This window comes from Tinamus guttatus, unplaced genomic scaffold (assembly GCF_059628265.1).
Source record: "Tinamus guttatus ecotype Peru unplaced genomic scaffold, ASM5962826v1 Tinamus_guttatus_pri_ptg000639l, whole genome shotgun sequence".
Classification (NCBI taxonomy): domain Eukaryota; kingdom Metazoa; phylum Chordata; class Aves; order Tinamiformes; family Tinamidae; genus Tinamus; species Tinamus guttatus.
The window spans coordinates 2,165,381-2,184,011 of record NW_028289173.1 but is presented as its reverse complement, the minus strand read 5'-3'; the positions used below and the strand labels follow the sequence as shown (position 1 = coordinate 2,184,011).

Here is an 18,631-nt window from a genome sequence, read left to right as displayed (position 1 = left end):
ATGAGATGTTTGAGCACCTGGTAAAGATCAGAGACTGGCCAGAGAAACAAGGGTCAGCAAATGAAAGAAACACTTCTAATGGAATACAGGCAGTTCAAGAGAATGTTAGAAATATGTTTTTCTGCATTTAGTAGAGATTCAGAGTTCAGAGAAGATTCTAAATGTGACTTTTCCAAAGATGTAGATGCTCTATTTTGGCAGAAGTGTAAGTTACATGTGCCTGAATTGAAGAGGAAGTGACTGTCAAGACAACGCATGTTTAAAAAAATAGTGGATTCTGAGAGAAAATTTCAGTTAAAGATACTAGATAACTCTGGTATTTTTTCACTCTACATCATGGGTAGAGCAAGTGGTATATGAAAAAAAAAAAAACTATAAAAACTATTCCATGATATAAAATCTAGTGATCTTAAATTTCCTTTGTGTACTAATGTGAAATATTCCATTTTTAGAGATCAGAACAACTCATTTTCTTGTATATTGTAAATAAGTATATATTATAGCATTTTTAAAGCAGATGGTGACAGCAGAATTAATTTAGCAACAATATGACTGAAATATATCCCTTCTGGTTCTTCTTTGGGATGGGAACACTGTGATAGAAATGCAGCTGATGATAATAAGCTAGGAAGAGTTATCAATATTGACATAGTTACTCTACCAGTTTTGTCCTGTGTTCACTTTTTTTTTTTTTTAATTTAAGAAAGATAAATTTACATGCAAACATGCTAAAAAGCCCCATTAATAATGCTTGAAATGTGTTTGGAACTGGGAATCAAAATGACTATGAAAATAACATGCCTAATAAGTAAAATATGCTGTAATAAATTTCATATATGAAAAAGGTCAGGAAAGCAAAATTAAACCTAATGCACCACCTTTCTTTATGAGTAAAAGTTCTCTTACAAATATTCTCCTCAGAGAGACTAGTTGCACAGCATAGCAAGAAATGAAAATGTACTATATTGCAATATCTTAAAAAAGCTCATTTAAAAATCTAAGGTATTTCTAATCAAACTGCTTAATAATACCACAATTCTCAAACCATAAGCATTTTAATATATCAGTGAGGTGAAGTTCTCTGTCCTCTATGCTGCTAGGATGTGTTGTGTTTGAGTACTTTATTCTAGAAAAATCCTTTAAGCAATTGTTCTCTGTGTGTAAAGAACTATTTGAAGTTAATAAGATTGTTTGCACAGAAGTATATCTGATGTCTAATACAGCGGGAGTTTCTTTATGCTTATTGTTTCAAGTAAAGATGCATGCAGCTGGATGCTGTGTGTGTTCACTGGCTTTTTAATGTTATTTCTGCCCTACTTTGGCTTTCTGTATTATTCCCCTGAAGTCTCTTGGATATGCTTAGCAGTTTGGTTATGTACTGTGTGTCTTCTGAAAGTGCCACTTACTTTCTCTGTTTCTAGAATATTTGATGTTGCTTTGAAAATGAATGTTTCCTTAATAAGGTCTGTATAGAGTTAAGTAGCAAGTCATAGCTTTTTATCCTCTTTTTTTGGGGTGTGCTTAAGCTGTTCTTTGCAAGGGGCCAGACATCGAATGCCTTGACTAGGAAACTTAGTATCCATGCAAGTGTCATTTTCTAAGGAACTTTCTAGGTGTCTAGCAGTTTCCATTTCATTCCTGTTAAGCTGTGAAGACATGCCATAAGGGTTTTGTTTAGAAAAGCAGAGATGATGGCCAAATTGCTTGAGAAATATAAAAAGATGAACGACTGAGTTTTGCCTGGCCTGCGGATTCTCACTTCCTGAATCAGGGTGGCTAAAATATAATGCAAAAATGTCACATATTGACTCTGCGGAGTTGGCAGCAATTATTTGCTGTATTATTTTCCAAAGAAGAAGCCAAAGAAGAAATTTTTAGCTTTTCTACCCTTCAGCTGGAAGGACTGTTTGCATGCTTCTTATGATGGGTATATGTCTGGAAATTAGGACCTTATTGCAAAGAGTGAAAAAATGTCTAGATATTCTACTGTATTGAGCTTTGAAATGAGAGAAAATATGAGAATGTATGAACAATGTTCACTTTCTGTATTAATGCCTGTCATTGGACTGTGGATCATCAGCTAGAGCCAAATATTTGGATAGGGTCACAGAATACTCCCTCTCCCATAAGACAGAGCCATACTGCTTGAGGTTTATTTAGTCATTCTCAAATGTCTTTTGCCTGTTTGTTTCATAGATATATTTACGATTCTTGGACTACGAGATGCAAAATTCCAATGAATGCAAAAGGAATTTTGTGGCTGTCTATGACGGAAGTAGCTCAGTGGAGGATTTGAAAGCGAAGTTTTGCAGCACTGTTGCTAATGACGTGATGCTGCGGACAGGTCTCGGCGTGATCCGCATGTGGGCAGATGAAGGTAGTCGAAGCAGCCGATTCCAGATGCTCTTCACGTCTTTCCAAGAACGTAAGACTAAGCACTGTATCCACCTTTCAGTTTGTTAAATGATACAAGTCCCATAAACTGTTAATGTTTTTCTCATGCAGAGCAAGCACAGAAGGATGTTCCTGAGCAAGCTATGTAAATCATCAAAGCATTTTTTATTCCATGCATTTTTGTAGTCTGCAATAATTTGTAATGCAGTAGATTCAGGATTCAGACACAGGATTCAGAGGCAGGAAAATGGAGTATCAGTAAGCACAATGACCTGGACTTTTAGCTGATACCCAAGCTTTGGGACCACTCTGTGTCTCAGTTTTTCCTTACAAAATGTGGAAGACAATGCAACTTAGAAGTTTCTTTTTTAACAAATCTAATTCAAAACTAATCCTTTACTGCGAATTCTTTTCTTTTTTGAGATCTTAGTTTGATAGACAATTAAAAAGTCTCTTATGAGCATTTTATCATAGATGATGGATGTGTTTGTGCATGTTCTAAAATGCTTACATCTGTAAATATATATGTCAGATCTTAAGAATTTTTTTAGAGGTTTTTTTTTTTTTTTTTTTTTTTGTAATAATAGAAGTTATCTGAAAACTCTACATAGCATTTTGGTTTGCAAACTTGACATTCACACTATGCATTTTGCTGGCCTTCATGTGTTTACATATTTCCTGGGCTAAGATAATAGACAAATTAGCATTTAAAAGAAACAAAAGTAGTCATTGACAGACATATTAAAAAACAATAATCCCATCTGCTGAAAATGATTGATTCAGTTAATCAGCTGTGAAACACATCAGTGTATTTCTCTTAATGGAAATAATACATGTATGGTCCCTTAAGGAAGAAGCATCTGCATTTATTTACACATGCTGATTCCCATTCATTTTTAATACATTCCTTTGTTTGTGCATCACACGTCTGTCAGGCAGGTTTCTGTGTGGCTGTCAGTGTTTGGAGCAAAGGGACAATCCCACAAACATCTTCTTCATCTGTATTCTGCATGTACCCTGCCAGGAGGCAATGAGACACTGTTATTCCTTAATTATAGTTTTGATTAAAAATTTCTGACTGTCTGCGCTCCTGAAACTGTATATGCCACTATTATCCTGACTGTAGCCTTAGCATGCCTTTTATTATTTCTTGACTATAAATCAAGCCGGGGTCTAGCAGGTAGTGAGACCCCTCAGTTGAGATGATAGTGCCCTTTTCTCATTTCTGAAACTTGAGATGTTTTGAATATTCAAGATCTGATTTTTTTTTTTTTTTTTCACAAGGCATCCCAATCTGTTACCTTAGAAACAACTGCACAGACACTGGAGGTTCACAGCATATAAAGAGCTGGCGAGTGAAGCGCTATGATGACTAACTTGAAATGAGTGTTTGAATAAGTGCATGTTTGCAAGGCTTTCATATTTGAAAGGAAAGCAAGGAGAAATAATGGTTACTATTTTTCTTCCATGTTATTCTCCACGTTAATACCTGACATACTATAACTGACGAGCAGCTCTGTTCTTGTAAACAGCCGATAGTTTATATTACGCAGCATGTTCACTGGGAGGTTGAAAATCTTGATGTGATGTGTTTTCTGTAAATTTCTGCTGAATGGTTATTGCATGCTAAAGGATGAAAATTTATTAAGGACTAAGTGGTGCTTTTAGACATGCATACACAACCTGTTCATAAATTTTAGTGGAAGATGTAGCTGTGTTTTTAAAGCTGGAACTTGGCTTCAAAAATTTTAAGGTGATGCTGGTTGCACTGTCAATTATCTCCAAGTGCTGAAAACTGGCACTGTCTGTCAGGAGTCAGAGGGAGCAGATCTCGAACGTGCGCCCAGCATGCAAAATGTAAATTGTGAAGTCCATAGGTAGTGCATGAGAATAATTAACTCATCTGCATGGAAAGGAAGGGATGTGAGTCTTCCTGGTTAGACTTCGTTCAGAGAGACAGGCATCAGGGAATGGGCACCTGCATCTTGACTCAGGAGCAAAGAAAGATAAAAAGCTACTTTGTTGACTTGGAGCTGTGAAAAAAAAAAAAAAAAAAAAAAGAGTGCTTTTATTTTCTGTTACTGAAGGAAGAATGATCAAGAGGTACCATTTGGTGAAGCTTCTCAGCTTTCTTTCCTTCATGGGTCACCATAGTCATTAGAATTAAGTTCTTGATACCTTTATTCTTTCATCAGGCAAGCTGCTATGAATCAGAAGTGGTTTTTTTTCTTTCTTTTTTCTTTTTGTAGAAATGGGTTAGTTAGCATGAAAAATGTTTTCCTTCTGTATAAGTCTTTTCAATGTTAATTCTTGCAACACATCTGTTATCTTGGAATTGGACGTTTGCATAGAACAGAGAAAATCTAAAAATATTTATTATTATGCTTCTTTTTATATGGTTTGATCAGTGTGTTCCAACACTGCTGTATACATATAAAAAGAAACAAATTACATGTGAAATATGGCCATTTATGACTTTTTTGCCTTTAAGAGTAATCTTACAAGTTTCCAGACCTCCAGTAGCAATACTTCACAGAACAGCAGGGCTCTAAATATGTTTGAAGAAAGAAAACACAGAAAGTCGCTAAATTTACTGTTCCAGAAAATCAGGGATAGTTCTCACATGATCAAAATAGATGTAGAGCTAAGTAGCATTTAATAATCAATAAATTCTTAATAGCTGATAATTTATGGGTATTTTGTGACCAGCATTATCAGTTATTCCAAATGTCATTGTGCGTTTTGTCTGTTTAAGCCCTTACTTTTTCGGTGTTTAATATGTTCCCTAGGCACATAGATCTACTTTATATTTTTGTGCATCGTAGTCACCATTTATGACAGATTTTAATATCTAATGAATCGATTTAAGAAACAAAAAGATGGGGAGGGGAAAAGATAACATAAAAAGGTGTTTTTTCATCTGATAAGAAGTCGTGAAAAATGAATGCTCTTTCGCCCACCACCTCACAGTTCATTTCATTTTCCATGGTTCTGGCAATGATTTCCAGCCTGATTAATGACAGACATGCTACACCTACAGCTTCTTCAAAGCACTGCCTCTGAGTAGACCCACCTACGCTTTAACCTAGAGGCAGACTCACTGAACCTCCGCATAGGGGATGAAGAAACCTCCTCTGAAGACCCAGCAGCTACTGCTGCCCTCTCTATCTAATCCTGCACCCTCCAGACATTCCCCACGGCAAGGGAATCCTGCCCAGCCAACCCACATTAGTAAATCTCATTCCTTCACCCCTTATTTCATTGCCATTTTGAGCTCCAAGATGGTTTGCAAAGCCCTGTCACACACAGAAGCACTTGTTCTTAAAGGAGCACCAGTCCTGCCATTCCCCTTTCCTTTTTATAAACCCAAACTCACATTTCCAGTGGAAGTGTAGGGACATCTTTAGTGGACCAATGTGTAGTCTTATAAAGTGACAGCAAAGTCCTTACAATCAGCTTCCCTGATGATAATCATCCAAAAGTGAGGGCAAGTCTTTAATGGAGAGAAGTATTAAGCATTAATAACTATGTTTACAGTGCTAATTTAAAGGGAGCAAGGGAACAGTGCCATGCTAAGCATCACACAGGCAAAGTAAGAGAGTTTCCACCTGAAAGGGCTCAGTTGTCTATGCAGATGAAGGTCTTGCTCTCTTTGCTCTCTACTTCCCCTCAATATAAATGTAAAAAAAAGAAACCATTGATATTGCTGACAAGTAAGTCAGCACTAATCTGTGATTTTCTGCCCCTTGGTTCTGTTTAAGGCTGTCTATAGTAGAAAAATCCTGACAATCTAAAGATCCCAGTGCCATTTCATCCCTGAACAAAATAACTGCCTGTGCTGCTTAGAGTGCGTATACTCAACCCAGCATGGAGCTTTGAACATGTGCCTCAAACATTTGCTCCTAAGAAGCCATTCTCTGTTGAGTTCATATTTTATAAAATTATCAAACTACCTATATGTACTTTTTGTAAGATTAGACTTTTAATGTGTATCTCATATTAACTGTCAGTGAAAATTACTTTCATATTGAACAGAGTTGTCTGAATGTGGCGGAGAAAGAAAATTCCATATTAAGGATTTTTTTACCAAGCTTCTGAGAGCTGAACTGTTTTCTGTTTTAATAATTTTATAATTTTAAGTGAAACAGTCTGTCAGCGTGACTGATGGACTTTTCCATAGGGGGGCCAAGAGAAAACTTCTTTGTGTTTCAAGGATGATGTGAAGAATACCAGAGGAATTTCATTTTTATTTCTTTTGCAGAAAAGCTATGGAAAAAAAAAGGAAAGCTATGTTTTTCAGTAAGGAGCAGTGCAAAATTCCAGGTGCTTTCTACTTAACATAGTAATGTGCAGAGCACATGCAGACCTACTGAGTACATAAGAAATCTGTATGAAATATGTAATGTGTTTAATAGAAAATGTTTCTCACATTTAGGAGTTATTAAGATTTCAGATTTTTGCCCAATCACCCTAAGTACAAACCAAGACCTCTCAAAAATACGGCAAGAATAAAAGGGAGGAAAGAGAGAGAAACCTGAAAATAGAGATTAGAGCAGGGCAGTAATCTAGGATTAGTGAGACTCAGATGTAAATACCTATCTTGAAACGGGCTCCAAGGGTAATTCTACAACCTTGAATTAAGCATATTACACAGACAGCCCAACTAGATTGCTTAGAACTAGCTCATATCCCAGCAGCGATGGAGCTATGTTAACTTTACATAGTGCTGAGGAACAGTATAAAAACACTGAAAAAGAGTTCTGCCTTGAAGCAGAACCACCAAGCTTATCCAAACGACACATCAAAAGTCAGCTTTTGACTTTTCCATATAAAAATATTTTGACCTGGCCATGCTTGAATTTTATGCATATACATAGCATATAACCCTGCAAAACTATGCTCTACACACACAAAGAAACGTACTATATTACTAACATCATAACACTGCAATAACATAGGAGCTACTAACAATGCACACTGTTTAGTTGTTATAACATAGAGTATAAATATGATAATGTTATTTTATACTATAAAATACATCTACATGTGTTATTTTTGTAGAGGGTCATTTATTTTACTGTCTCAATGATGTCTTTTTTGAAAAAAAATATAAAATATGACTTCTTCTATTTGGTTTTATTTTGTAAATATGGTATATCGAAGAACTATTCATGCTCTTTTAGTTCCTCTGTCTTAGATTTTTTTCAGGATTAAAAGCATTTATGATCACTCCTCATTAATAAATGCAAAAATATAGGCTATTGTTTCCATACTAATTGCCAGAGAGCCTTCTACTAGGAAGAAGATACAGACAACTTTTGGCTCAATTTTTATAGCTTTTGAAAATAGTAACCTTTAAATGCTAAACCTGAACTTTCTGAATACGGGAATAATACCTTCAGGAAATATGGTCATTATAGCAATCACCTAGCTTGTCCCCACCAGAAATAAAAATATATTTACAAGTCAGTCAGAAGAAGTAGGGCATTTAAAAGTATAATTTTATTAAGCCTTAAAAAAAAAAAAAAAAGGAAAAAAACAAGTGAGTTACCAACTCTATTTCTGTTCACATATTTGCTTATATATCCTCTGGGATAAGTGTAAGTGCTCCATCTTGTGTTCAATACTCATAACTGTTACAAAGTAGAAGACATTACATATATAATTAGTTCAATAAGTATAAAATCCATGTGTATATTAACATACAAATTATCCCTACACATACCAAATACATTTTATAAAAGTAAATACTGTATTTAGAAATAATATAAAAGGGAATTGTTTTAAATCGGTCTTATTCTTTTTGTAAATAACTGTTATACATACTAGAGTTTTCTATGGAAATTTTACATGGTTCATATACAAACTCAATATATGCCTTTTGGTATATATAATTTTTGGTATATATAATTTTTTTCTTTAATTGGTGCTTTAATATAAATTTCATTTTTGAGCTGTATTTTCATGCCATAAAAATCCAATAATTTAAGGAAGACTATTATCAAAATATCAGGTAGAATTATATGAATAATTATAAAGTGCTCCTTAGTGCTATAATCCTTAGAAATTGTTCATTGCACTGAACATGTTATCTCATTAATATATAGACCACTTAATACCTTGGCAGCTCTTAATTCAAGCTGCACAGAAGAAACAGTATTACCATATGATCCCAAATGCAACTTTTAGTCAAATTGTGAAGTCACCTTTTCACAAAACCTTAGAATCATTGAAGTTGGCACGGACTTCTGGATATTGCCTAAATCAAACCCCTGGTCATGTAGGGTCAGCTAGAGCAGGTTGTCCAGGACTATGTTCAATTGGATTTTGAATATTTTCTGAATAAGCTCTCTGGGCAACGTGTTCTAGCATTTTACAACCCTCACAGTGAAAAAATTTTTTCTTGCCAAACACAAGTGAAAATTCACACGTTTTAGTTTGTGAAACTAAACACTGCCTCTTGTCCTGTCACTGTCCCTTCTGAGAAGAGTCTGGCTTCCTTTTCTTTACTCTTGCTTTCTGGTCAGGTTTTCTCAAGCCTTTTTTGCTCAAGGCTGAACAGTCCTTGTTCCCTATATTCTCCTTGTATGAGATATTCTCCAGGGGATCCCAGGGCATGACCCAGCATTCCAGGTGTGGTCTCACCGGTGTTAAACAGAGGATCACTCCCCTTCATTTGATGCCAATAGTCTTAATGAAGCTCCGGATGCAGTTGGCCACCTTTGCCATGTGAGCACACTGCTGGCTCATGTTCAGTTTGTCCACCAGGACCCCCAGCTGTTTCCTCTCACAGCTGATAGACCGGTAGAAGCTCTTCTTGTTGCCTTTCACATCCTTCAACAGATTCAACTCCAGGTGGGCTTTAGCTCCCTAATCCCATTCCTATACAACTGGACAGTGTGTCTATATTCATGATGCATCATCTGACCCTGCTTCCACCACTTCTGTGCTTCCTTTTTCTGTTCAAGTTTATTCAGGAGATCCTCGCACATCCATGTGCCCTCCTGCCGCCTTTGCCTAACTTCCTGCATGTTAGGATGGATCGTTCTTGAACCATTCTCCGAAAGACTTGTGCTGTGCTGTGTTGTCCCTCCAACATATAATGGTCTGGTTAAAGTATCTGCGAGGATTAGAGACCGTGAACATGCCGTTTCTCCCAGTTGTCTGAAGAAAGCCTTATCTACTTCTTCTCCCTGATCAGGCAGTCAGCAGACACCCACAGCAACATCGCCCAGGTTGGTTTGCCTGCTAATCCTGACCCATAAACTCTTAGCTGGCTCATTCTTCAATCTTGGCTGAACTCCATGCATTCCCACTGCTCTCTCGTATAAAGGTCAGTTAGTCATGGTGAAGACTGCAGGCTGATGTAGCAGGACTTCTGCTGGGAATCTGTGTTTATTTTTCCCATGGGAGATGATTCTGGAAAAATAAGAGATTGAGGAGAGCCGGTTGATTTTCAAGAGTTGTCTCCTCTAAGTCTGTGCTAATTTCTCTAGTTGAAGTTAGTCATAACACTGGCTTCTTTATCAAAAAATAATGTTCAAAATCTTTCCTCAGGTTTAAACTTTTATGTGTTCAGTCATTGCTATCCTATATATTGAAGGTTGAGGTTAACTTATCAAGTGTTGCATCCCTGGACTTTGTCTGCCAGTTTCCATTCTCTTCCTGCATTTGTAACATCTTCAGGAGATGATTAGGTCCAGCTCTCTCCTGCTGCAAAAAAGCCCATTTACTGTCAGTTCATTTATCTTTCTGATATTACTCGAATGTCCTTGTCCTAAGGACAGAGAGTCCCAAGACTTCTTTGTTTTGCCTCTTCAAGGGCAAAAAAAAGCTAATTCCACATAGACCTACTGTCAGTCCCTATTGCACATAGAGACTGACAAGCTTTCAGGTTTCTTTGATGCTTTCATTCATTCTGACAAAAACCTCTAGTTAGTAGGGAAAATATAAATTGATCTCTTGTCCAGCTTAATCACTCAAGAGTTCAATGGATCACAGACAGGACTAGACTATATTGAATTTTTAAAACATAAAGGAGAGGAGGCTGTTTGCTATTTAGGGTTAGAAGTTGTTCATGGCCTTCTCTCATATTAAATTTGCTGTTCTTTTACTCAGAAATTGCTCTGGTTCTCTGTTCATCTAGTCTTAATATTTATTCTTCATATAGCATCTCTTTCCTCTGTAGTTCAATATTGTGAATTTAGGGAAATGGGAATTATCTTTCTTATTCCTTTCTTTTGAATTCTGTTTACAGATCTCCCTGCCACCACTTTGCATAATTATCCTGTCTTCTAAAATCTGAAAAAAAAAGAGTATTTTTTACTGCTCTTACTTTTTACCTCTTATTCTTGTCCTTTTTTCCTGGTGTTTTTCACTTTGTATAAAATCCCTGTCATTCCTTTTAGTGCTGAATGCCTTGAGTGTCATCTATTTCTCTGTTTGGCACAGTTCTTTTTTTATTTCTCTTTCTTTCACTTCCTTTACTACTTTATTCCAGTTTCTCCTTTTCTATTTACCACCTTTATATATTTTAAAATCTCTATTTTTATGACTCACATAATGATCCGTTCTTCCCTGAAATTGTTCTCTGTTCTTTTGGGGATTTGGGGGACTATTAATCCTTTTCTGCTGTCACATTCAGGATTAGATCAGACAGAATTTGAAATGACAAGGGCAAGTCATAGACATCTAAAAGGTTCTGCATGCTCAGAGAAAGCACTTTGTCCCCACCACTTCACTTTTAAGATCTTTCATACCACTCTGTACATTTTTTATTTCTTTATACCTTTACCAGCGTGTTTTTTTTTCCTCTTTCTCTGTCATTCTTTAAGCTTTCTCCATTTGTCATTTTGTCATTTGAGTCTTCTTTTCTTGTGTAATTCCTACTCGTTACCAAGTATTTTCAATGGGTGGCTACTAAGGGTCGCTGATAGGAGATGGATGCATCTGGAGTCCTCTCTCCATGTGACTGCAAAGCTCACTCAGGGACCCAGGCAGAAGGAGCCTGTGAAACTCCAAATGTAAGCATAGAATATCTACACTTGGACTCTAGCTATTGTCACAAAGATATGTTTTGAAGTATTTGTGTAAATTTTCATGATGGTGTCTTACCTTTAAAAAGTAATGTGAGTTATAGTTCACACACACACACATACACACAAACACATGCATGTAAAGCCAGTACGGCTATCTCAGAAAATACCATTTCATGATCACAAGTAAGTATTTGCAGTTTTATAAGTGTGTAATTTAGCTAACAGAACTTAACAGGTGGGGCCCTTTACAATATTAGGCTTCTGTTGAAGACACCAGTAGTGATATGTGAGTAATTTTCAACATATATGGTATTTGAACATATGTACTATTATACAAACTTTTCAAATATATAATATTTACAAACTAGTGTATCTAATTGGATGGTTACATAGCTGGAGAAGTGTACAAAAATTAATAAAGTGAGCATCATAACTGCTTTCAGATTAGTTAAAGTTGTTCTGCTATTTTTAAATTCCATTTTAAAAAAATAATTATAGTAAAGGTTTGTTGAGGTAGGTAATGGCATTAACTGATTAATTTTTACTGATCTTCCACTGATGAAAATGTTACCCTTTTTAAAATCTCTAGTCCTGTAATCAAATTCTTTGCCCACTTATGAACATTGTTTTTAACAATTTTATTTTTTCTGGATATAGCACATCTTCATCCAGTCAGGATGTGACAAGTAGTCAAATAAAACTGGAATATCAACAATAGCAATAAACTTTAACACGAGCTCTTTGCAATTAGAATCAAACTACTGGAAGGAAGTCCATCCAGCTTAGATACCTATGAGTACCTATGAGTATAGATACCTATACCTGAAAAACCTATGCCACAGAGTAATAAACAGCGTGTAATTTGAGTGTCATTAATGCGGCATGTCAAATAATAAATACACTGAAGGACTCTCTGTTGAATATCTTTCTCCTCTTACAGATTGTAAGATCATTTCTAGTAATGTTTGCTGGGTGAGATGAATGATTTACTGCTTAATATCAGCCTTCTCTCTTGTTTTTAGCCCCTTGTGAAGCCAACACATTCTTTTGCCACAGTAATATGTGTATTAATAATACTTTGGTCTGCAATGGACTCCAGAATTGTGTGTATCCTTGGGATGAAAATCACTGCAAAGGTAATGTGCAGATTTGCAATTGTCAAGCTATCAGGCTGCATGGGACACAGAACCATTACTCTTAGTATCTTGTTAAATACATGCCAGATGGGTTAAAGCTAAGAAAGAGCAAATCTGGGGCAGCATATGTCAAGCCGGATTTTGCTTTCAAAGTTTGCATTTATTTTGCTTGGTGTTAATTTGATTTCGTTATATGCTTCTGGTTCTGGCAGGTTTTATGATCACTTGGTCTCTGTTTCATCTACAATCTAAAATGTGATTAAAAATCATCTTTTGGCTCCCTTGTCATATTAACTTCATGTGGAATAGCATGTGGGTAACAGGTGTGTTTTAGCTGAATGCCATGCCCATAATAGCACCACTAAAAAACACAGGTGAAGTGACACTATAAAAAGCAGTCAAATCCACCTATAATCCTCCAGTGAAGCTGAAGTGCAAAAAAATAAGTGCAGGAAATAAGGCATAATGTCCATTTCATAGGTAGGCATTGATGTTTCTACCCAGGTGTTGGCAGTGGTTTCCAAAATTACTCTGTGTTTTTGAATTAAAAAATCATCATCTGTGTTGCCTTCAGAGAAAAGCAGCTTAACTAACTTGCATTACTAGGCTAGGGAGACTCTCTGCTTTTTTCTTTTCTTTTTTTTTTCTTCTTTCTTTTTTTCCCTTTTTCTTTTTTTTTCTTTTCTTTTTTTTTTTTTTTTGTTTCCCTCAGCCTGCTACTGCAGATTTGTTCCTGGAAACATGGGATATGCCAAATTTAGGAACCAATCAAGAAAAAATTCAGAATGAGGTGGATTAGTAGTCAGCCCATAAGTCTGCTGAAGCCTGTAAAATCCTGACAAGCATTGATAGAGTATAATGTAAATTAAATCATACTTCAAAAGAACAAAACAAAGCTGTATCATGGAATAATATTCCTTGAAAAGCTAAGATACATTTGGGAAAGAATTACCTAATTTCTACTTCTTCATCAGAGAGGAAATCAGAAACCCTTCCTTTCTCTTTAATTTCCACATTTCATTGCCAAGCATCTTTCCTACTGGGTCCTGTGCTTAAATTTCTCTTCTTTAATTTCAGGCTTGCTGGTTCCCACAAAAAGGCTGTTTGCTGCTCTGCTGCCTTTTCTAAATCAGATACTCCCCCAGAGTCTTTGCCGGGCAGTTACAGAAACCCCCAACTAATCTACCAGTGTAGTCAAGGAGGAGTACTCTAAAGTATTCAAACAATTTTGGTGTCTGGTTGATTACAGGGAGACAGATGTCACTGTTTTGGTGCAAATAAATTTCACTACACAGGCTTTTTATTAAGTTTTTTGGTATGTTTTAGGTTGCCAGAAAAAAATATGCTAAAATGGAAGTTTAAATTTAATCACAGATGCCAGTCTTGACTGATGCCAGTGCTTTCAGCTTGGTTTTCTACAAGGCTCAATTACCATCTCATGTATCTGCAGCCACTTGAAGGCAAATCGTGGAGAATTATGCAGAAATGGCATTCCCTTTGTAGCATTTTACTGCATATTTTATTTTTTTCTTCTTTCTCAAAACAGAATTTGTTGACTAGCTTCCTACCAGTCCTTGAGTAAAGAACTGTGCATAAGATCAGCTTTTGGATTTTGATAATGGGTGTTTTGAAATGTTCTGGAAATTAATAGGTCTTCATCCAAATTGCACACAATTTATTTTCTTTTGCAAATTCTCAATTAGAACAACTTTTCTGTTTTCTCCTGATTTAGCGTTTTTTAATTGAATATTGCCAATGGCCCCAGTCAGTTAATATAAGGAATTCAGAGGAGTTCCCAATGCAAATAATTTCCTTCAAAACCCAGTAAACTCTTCCTCTTTCATTGACCATATTTTCTTAGCTGCATGTATGTACAGGAAGAAGCAGAAAGTAAAGAAGAAAACTTGTGCAGTCTTGGGGGCTTTAGCAGGCAAATGGAGTTGAGAGATGGCATTAAAGCCATCTGTTTGTTATGGCAATTGCTTTTTCTAAAGAACCTAAATAATCCTTTCATCTAATTAAGCTTATAGTACATCTTGAATAAATCAAGTGATTCTTCCAAGAGGAGAGTCTGGGGCAATTATGTGTTGTTTATTTGGTTTTCTTGACTACCTGTTTTTTTCCCCAGTGAGACTGATTAAGTGAACTCAAGCATAGACTAGCCATGAATTTGCATTAAGCTGTGAACCCATGATGGTTGTGTTCATTCTTGAATCGGCAATTAATGCTCTGCTTTTTTTTTCCTGTCACACAGAAAAAAGAAAAGCTAATCTATTGGACCAACTTACCAATACCAGTGGGACTATAATTGGGGTGACCTCTTGCATTGTGATCATCCTCATTGTTATCTCTGTCATAGTACAGATCAAGCAGCCTCGTAAAAAATTTGTCCAAAGGAAAACAGACTTTGATCAAACAGTGTTCCAGGAGGTTTTTGAGCCTCCTCATTATGAGTTATGCACCCTTAGAGGGACAGGGCCTACTGCTGACCTTGCTGATGTTGCAGATGACTTTGAAAATTATCATAAACTGCGGAGATCATCTTCAAAATGCATTCATGACCATCACTGTGGATCACAACTGTCTAGCACTAAGGGCAGCCGTAGTAACCTCAGCACAAGAGATGCTTCTGTCTTGACAGAAATACAACCCCAGCCTGTAAAACCCCTCATTCAACCCATGAACAGGAGAAATATCCTTGTCATGAAGCATAGCTACTCACAAGATGCTGCAGATGCGTGTGAGATAGATGAAATTGAAGAGGTACCAACCACGAGTCACAGGCTGTCGAGACATGATAAAGCTGTCCAGCGGTCAGTATCAATAGATTTTTGATGAAGACTAATGTGTAAGGACTTGATTGTTCAAACATATTCACTCTTTATTCAGTAAAGACATATTCTCTTCCTTCTTTGTTTATGATTTAAGTTTCTATTTCCCGATAGCACATACCATTATATTATTTCTCTCTTCCTTTGTCTTTTTCTCCCATCTCTACCCTAGTTCCCTAAAACACTTCTGTATCTCAGTTTTTACCTTTCTACTTTTATCTTTCTTTTTCTTTTACTAATTTATACACATACCCCTGCATGTGCACACACGGGTCAGCAGAGATCAGGTAAAAATGTTAAAAATCATAGAAGATTTTGTTCAAATATAGTTTTTGAAAGAGCTATGTGCACATGGTTTCATTGTAACTAAGAGGTGGCCTTGAGTACCATCCACTATTGATCTGACATATCCAGGTCAATACATCAATAAAAAATGTGTTTACCCATTTTGATGCGTGCCACAGTAATAAGAAATTTTATCCTTAAATAAGCAAACTCCTTTTCCAATGAAGCACTGTTTTCTACGTAATGAATGGCAATATTTGCAAAACTTTACTGTATTGTTCTATTATTAACACAATATCTCAGCTTGTCATATTAACATGCATATACATATATATAAATATATATGTATCACAAACTGTGAGAAATCACAGTGAATAGAGAATAATCACACATTTACATACGTGAATGCAGTTAAAAAGAATGTTTCTAATCAATGAAAAAGTAAAGACTACCATGATATTTTTAATACAAGAGCTATTTCTACTGTATATTGCACTTTAAATGCCTGTAAATAAGAACGATTAAAAGTTTGCAAGTAAAAGAAAAAGAAAATCAGAAACAAATATGAACCATTTATTTGAAAAAGACTACTCAGATCTTTATATATATATATATTTCTGTTTTCTCTTGCATGCATTATTTATGCATTTCTTGTGGCTGTTTACATGACCTCCATATTTTCTTTGCACACTAAGGCATTACTGTCTCTTTAAAAAGTAGTTATTTGATGATTTTAAGCCAATTGCATGCTGATGTGAATTACTTCATGAATACTGATCAAGGTGTACTATTTATTGAGTATCTATATGCATAAATTTCTTTTTTTCTATGCAAACATTATTATTTTGAATGAAATAGCCATAACATTCCAGGTTCTGCCTCATTGGGTCTCTAAGCAAACATGAGTCTGAGTACAACACAACTAGGGTCTAAGAGACAAACCTGAGGTAAGTAATGATACCTAAACAACAAATGAGCCATATTCCATATTATCTGTTATATTGTTAAAATGTTTGTTAGTTCTCCAGTTATATGCTACCTTGTATAAGTCTTTGCATGGGGAGAAGTGGATTTGTTTACAGATGATCACTTTAACCTTAGAAACTAAGCAAAATGCCTCTTTTTTTGACAGTAATCATCCCATAGCTACATATAATCTCCATTCTAAATACATTATAAAGACAGATGCTTTGCATGGCTCTGGTGTTTCATTTATTGTTTATTTATGGGATTAAAATTTAGAGCCCCAGCATGTGAAAATATATATAAAACTTGGAAATCTAGCCCAAGTTTTAAAGATGTACAACTATCTGCTCTCAGTTCATTTTACTCGTTCAGCATTGTGAAGTGCTGGGGAAGGGTGCGTGGGAGTACTGTTAACTTAGACTCCATAGTACTAATGTTGCTATTTGCAAATTACACTTCATTTTCATTGAATCTTTTCCTAGTGTCTTTATTTTTGCATAATTTGTGTAAAATAATCAACAAAAAATAATCCATGTATATATAACCTCCATATTTTCATAATTAGTTAATACAGTTACAGATAGCCGAGTCTGACAAATTATTTCTATATCAATTTCAACATAGATATGTATATATACACGTTTATATATGTACATAAAGTTTATATGTGTATATATATTTAAAAAAAATTACTGGGAGAAAATATGTAGATGCTTTTATTGTTTCTAGGTAGTTTAGATAAATATCTGTCTATATTTTTCTCTATAGGAAAAACATTTTAATTTTGTTTTGCTTTCAGAGAGGAACTATGTATACAATCATGGGAACTGTGAATGGAAAAAAAAAAAACTATAGCGAACTATTTCAGCTGTCTGAAAGAGAGTGTGGACATGTTTCTAAATTCATTCCACTGCCTTTATTCAAACCTAAGAATTAGAGACTTTTTTTTTTACTTCCTCAACAAGATATTCCCATTGCACAATAAGATATTTCTTTTGTAATTTGGTTGCTGGCCACCAAGTGCTCCTTAGTTTTTAAACATGTTTTGAGATTTGCTGGAAACTTGAAGAAGAAATTAATTCCTGACTGAGACTGTCCCAGCTTTTTGTTGTTGTGGTTGATGTTGTTATCTTAGTTTCATATCAGTTGGTATGTTTTATGTCTTTGTTAGCTACTTGTATGTTGTGCGATATGTGAAAGAAGATTTGCATTGAACTTTTGTTATATGTACATTGTTTCCATTATATAGACTGCTTGAGAATAGTGCGCTCCTGAGTGATTTTGAACATGCTACAAAGAAATGGGAAACTATCGACCTTGGAAACACCAGCTAGAGGTTTTTTGGACTCTCTGACCAGCTATTCTCATATCATGACAAAATTCAGCAAACAGTGTTGAGTAAAATTACTAGAAGGCAATAAGACTTTGGTTATTATACTTACCGGTCATTTCTCTTCCTCTCTTTCTCTCTCTTTCTCTCTCTTTTTTTTTTTTTTCTTTTAATTATTATTTTAATTATTATTTTTCTTCCTCTCTTTCTTCTTTTGGTTGAAAATAAAATTCCCAATTTCAGGAACAATTTATTGAAATCAGGTATTTAGCCATCCATAATCACTTCAATAGAAATGTTTGTTGGATAAGCATCTAGCAATATGACTGAACTTGACATTGAGAAAATAATCTGCATGTATGTTACTGAATATTTGAGTTGGCAAAAATCCCTTGATTAGACACATTGTAAAAAGCATGCATTCACAATTATTGCTGTTACTGTTCCATTTCTGTGTCATATGCTTGCTACTTGTAACTTTTTATATAAAGATACATAAAACAATGTATAATAATTTCTTACCTTGAGTTTAATGGCAATGTTTTCTTTCACTGAATATACAAAACATTCACAATTTTAAACTCAAAGTTTAGATTTTAAGAGCTTAAACCCCAGATACTTCAGATTCCTGAGAATCAGTTCTTCCATCTC

General features: G+C 35.4%; 1 protein-coding gene across 4 annotated transcripts in view; it reads left to right on the top strand.

Annotated features, from left to right (window-relative positions):
- The window catches only part of NETO1 (neuropilin and tolloid like 1), a 66,693-nt gene extending 48,678 nt beyond the window's left edge, over positions 1–18,015 (top strand). For 2 of the 4 annotated variants that reach the window (XM_010217500.2, XM_088535642.1), the window contains exons 7-11: positions 2,197–2,425; positions 12,455–12,568; positions 14,823–15,381; positions 16,557–16,631; positions 17,450–18,015. In XM_010217500.2, the coding sequence (XP_010215802.1) occupies positions 2,197–2,425; positions 12,455–12,568; positions 14,823–15,381; positions 16,557–16,617 (963 nt within the window). In that variant the 3' untranslated portion in view covers positions 16,618–16,631; positions 17,450–18,015. Of the gene's footprint in view, positions 1–2,196; positions 2,426–12,454; positions 12,569–14,822; positions 15,382–16,542; positions 16,632–17,449 lie in introns of all 4 variants that reach the window. The other 2 variants (XR_015913963.1, XM_088535643.1) reach the window with 2 other exon arrangements.
- Positions 18,016–18,631: the final 616 nt, after the last annotated feature.